The sequence below is a fragment of the Brassica oleracea genome, chromosome C8 (assembly GCF_000695525.1).
Source record: "Brassica oleracea var. oleracea cultivar TO1000 chromosome C8, BOL, whole genome shotgun sequence".
In the NCBI taxonomy this organism is placed as follows: Eukaryota; Viridiplantae; Streptophyta; class Magnoliopsida; order Brassicales; family Brassicaceae; genus Brassica; species Brassica oleracea.
Window position 1 is genome coordinate 15,209,764 of NC_027755.1, and position 3,884 is coordinate 15,213,647.

The 3,884-nt window shown below is 34.7% G+C and overlaps 1 protein-coding gene across 1 annotated transcript; it reads right to left on the bottom strand.

Moving 5' to 3' along the window:
- Positions 1 to 2,333: 2,333 nt before the first annotated feature.
- LOC106310382 (zinc finger protein ZAT9-like) lies at positions 2,334 to 3,274 on the bottom strand. Its single transcript, XM_013747618.1, has one exon. It carries the CDS (start codon positions 3,158 to 3,160, stop codon positions 2,531 to 2,533), a length of 630 nt encoding a protein of 209 aa, XP_013603072.1. The 5' UTR covers positions 3,161 to 3,274; the 3' UTR covers positions 2,334 to 2,530.
- Positions 3,275 to 3,884: the final 610 nt, after the last annotated feature.

Genomic DNA, 3,884 nt, shown 5'->3' on the forward strand with positions numbered 1-3,884 from the left:
GTAGGAGTTGTGAGTCGCTTTCTAGCGAATCCAGGAAAGGAGCATTGGAAAGCAGTTAAGTGGATCCTACGCTATCTACGAGGCACAACGAAGAAGTGTCTATGTTTTGGCAATGAAAAATTGGAGCTGAACGGTTACACCGATGCAGATTGGGCTGGTGATAAAGATTCAAGGAAATCAACATCAGGCTTTGTTACTACCTTTGCAGGGGGAGCTGTTTCCTGGCAATCGAAACTACAAAAGTGTGTTGCCTTATCCACCACGGAAGCAGAATACATCGCAGCAACGGAAGCATGCAAGGAGATGCTATGGATGAAGAATTTCTTGCTTGAGTTAGGAGTAAAACAAGAAAAGTACAACATGCTATGTGACAACCAAAGTGCTATTCACCTAGCAAAGAATCCAACGTTTCACTCTCGCTCGAAGCACATCGACATTCGGCATCATTGGATTCGAGAAGTTCTTGAAGAGAAGCTTCTACATCTCAACAAGGTACACACCGATGAAAACTGGTCAGACTTTATGACCAAGGTATTACCGATCAAGAAGTTTGAAGATTGCTGCAAAGGCACGGAGATGACAATGGTTTCGGGCTAAATCGGGAAGGGGGAGATTTGTTGGGTTTTCCCTCATTAGCCCAAGAATAATAACTAATCAAGTTATAACCCAAGAGCCCAAGAAGAAGAGATATGTAGAGAAAAATGGAGAAGGATGAAGAAGTGTGTAGAAGAAGAATTGTGTAGAAGAAGAGAGAAAGTTATGGAGTTAGATATTTTGAAATAAATAATAATTTAGAGAAATCTAGAGCTTGTTGGAGTGTGCTCCTCCACTTGTATAAATAGGGGTGTTTAGCACCATTTGTAATCATCCACATCAAGAAAACAAAAAGAGAAAACATTTGTAAGAGAGAGTTCTCAAAACAAAATCTTTGTAAACCCTTTCCAAAATTATAAAGAGTCTTCTTCTTAAATTTTTTAGTTGTCTAATCTCATATTCATCTCATCGATATTGGGTAATTTTCCCAACAATTATGATGTCGATTCGTCAGTGGATAAAGGTTTATTTAACTCTGAAAGTCAGGTAAGTGTAAACATGCATGAACGTGATTTTAAAGATGGATCAGGGATATTTCTGTAATAAATGAGGAACTTACTAAATGATGCCCATAAAAAAAGGTATTGTGTTTCTGTTTCTTTGTCAAGAAAGAAACATTAATGGTTCGGTATAGGTGGTATAAAACACTACCTCTCTACAGAGTCACATGATGCAGCTGGCGACACAAACTACACCACAATAAAAGTAGTAAGTAAATAACCATACAAAATAGTAATTATTATCCCTTTCATACTATAAACTGTTTTAGTTTAAAAATGAATATTTTTCTTCAAAAACTATTGCTAAATACATAAATAAATATAGTTAAACATGTTATAAAATTACAAAATAATAATTAGTTATACAATATTCAATAAATATAAAATTGTATAGAATACGAAAGCAATTTATATTTTAAATAAAATATATTTTCTAAACAATTTATATTGTCTGTAACTGGTTACTTCTAAAAATAATAGGATAAACAAATGAATAATTATTTATGTAATGAAAATAGAATAATGAATGATATCATAATAAAAAATTATTAATGGAATATTAGTTTCCAATCATTTGATTAGCTTTATAAGTTTAGGATGTGGAACAAAATGTTAAATTTTGTAAGAGATTTATTTTTATTTCATTTAGAAAATGGAAAATGGTGAAACTGTTTATTAAAAAAATCATTATTGTAACTGGTAAACATTTTATGAAATTCTAGGGAATAACACATTTCAAATAAATTTATCGCACTAAAAATCATTGATGAGTTGTAGCCATTATGAAACAGAGAATATATTGTGCTGTTACTAGTAAAATGTAGTAACCCATAAGGTGAGTGTAGACTGATATTTCAATAATTTATGTAATATCTGATTCAGAGATTAAATATCTAAGTTGTTTTTGGGTTTAAATATCTCACTTATTATGGAGATATTTGAATATCCATGATCTGATTCTTGGATTATTTGAGTATTTACCACACTGTCCTAGTTATTCCAACACACCCAATGATATACGTGATAAGAATAATATTCACATTATTTAACAAGCTAGCGGCCTTGCACACACTTGTGTCATAAAAAATATGCAGCTAAATTAAATAGTTTCTTCAAACACACATTAATAATCAAAGATCCAAGATCCAAACCTCATGCAAAAGAATCATCTCAAGAATTTCAAAATATCACAAAGATCCAACAAACAATGTATTATCTATCTCATCCATGACCCTGAAGGAGAAATCAAGAAACAGAACTTGTTTCTTGGGTTTTCAATTGTGTCTTACATCAAAAGTACATCGCTTGATGAAGATCGTCCAAAGATTCCAAAACCACTAAACGTTTTCTAACTTTAAAAGAATAAACGATCTTGAAGAAAACCAAATCAAGAAGATGCTTTGATATCCAGTAATCTCTGAAACCTCCAACTGTTATTATATGGCTGAAACTACGGTGACAATGTCGCTTTCTTGCGGCGGAGGAAGATTCAGATCTATCACACAACGACGGAGCTCCGGGAAATGTATCTTCTCCGGCTTCGTTTCTTCCGCTGCAAGAACATGTTTCTTCAGTTCAATCTCCCTCGTATCTCTCGATAGCATCATCAAACACATGGCCAAATCCTGTTCCGGAGAACCGTCGGAGACAGAACTCGCCGGTTCTTGAGACTCGTTCGAGTTAACATGACTCGTCTTCTGCTTCTTCCCCGACTCAAACACTCTCTTCTTACTCCTTTTCTTCGTCTTCTTCTTCTTGGAAACCTCTGCTCTGCTCCGTTTCCGAACTGGGTCCACAGACTCAGGTTCGGTCTCGGTCTCGCTGTTGTAAGCGGTGGAAGACTCAGGATCCGGGTTGAAGACCCGGAAACTCTTCCTCGGGTTCTCTCGCAACCGGTAGACTAGAGCTTTACCGTCTGAGGAGGAAGAAGAAGAGGAGTAAACCGAGTCACTGAGTTTCTTCCGAGTGGGCGTGTGTGATGAGACCAAGTGGGACTTCATGTGACCACCGAGTGCTCTGCCATTACAGAAACTCTTGGAACAGAGCTTGCATTTGTGCTTCTGCATCTTCCAAAGAAGCAAGAACAGAACAAAAAGAAACCTTAAGAAGACTTTTTAAGTTTTATTTGTCCCAGTTTTGCTTGAAGAGACTGTTGTAGAGAAGAGAGAGATTGAGAGATAGACGGAGAAGTTAATAAAGAGTAGGTAACAAGCATTCCTTTCTTTTTCACAAAACCCCAAAATTAACAATAATGACGCTTTGGTCCATACGATAACTACTATTAATGATAGGCAAATATAACTTTTTTTAGTTAGTTTTAGTAAAACATTTAAGAGAAAACCATACTACTTTTAATTCGACTGACAACGATAACCACTGAGTATAGAATCTTGAATTAATCCGAAATATTGAAATTTTAATACGAAGTTTGTATGTATCGTGACTGGAATTATTCATGTTCTTACAAAAAAACAACTAAAATGATTATTTGTTTTAGTAAAAAATTGTTGGGAAATCTGTTTTTTTAGAGCAAAAAAATGGTAACTATGTCCCTTTAGACTAAATTATACTATTTTATGTCCTATTAGACTAATTTTTTTTCAAAATGGCAGTAATGCCCTTAAAATTGTAATTTAAAAAAAAAAGATATATATTGAGTTCGACAAGGGGGATCGATCGATCCCACTTTACAAGTTATAGTGGATCGATCGATCCCGATCATTATTCAAAACAAAAAAAAAATGCGAAATATATACTGATCGACCTGGTCTATTTCACTCGATCGGCGAA

Coding starts and splice junctions, on each gene's coding strand:
- LOC106310382 (XM_013747618.1), bottom strand. CDS start 3,160: ATGCAGAAGCACAAATGCAAGCTCTGTTCCAAGAGTTTCTGTAATGGC.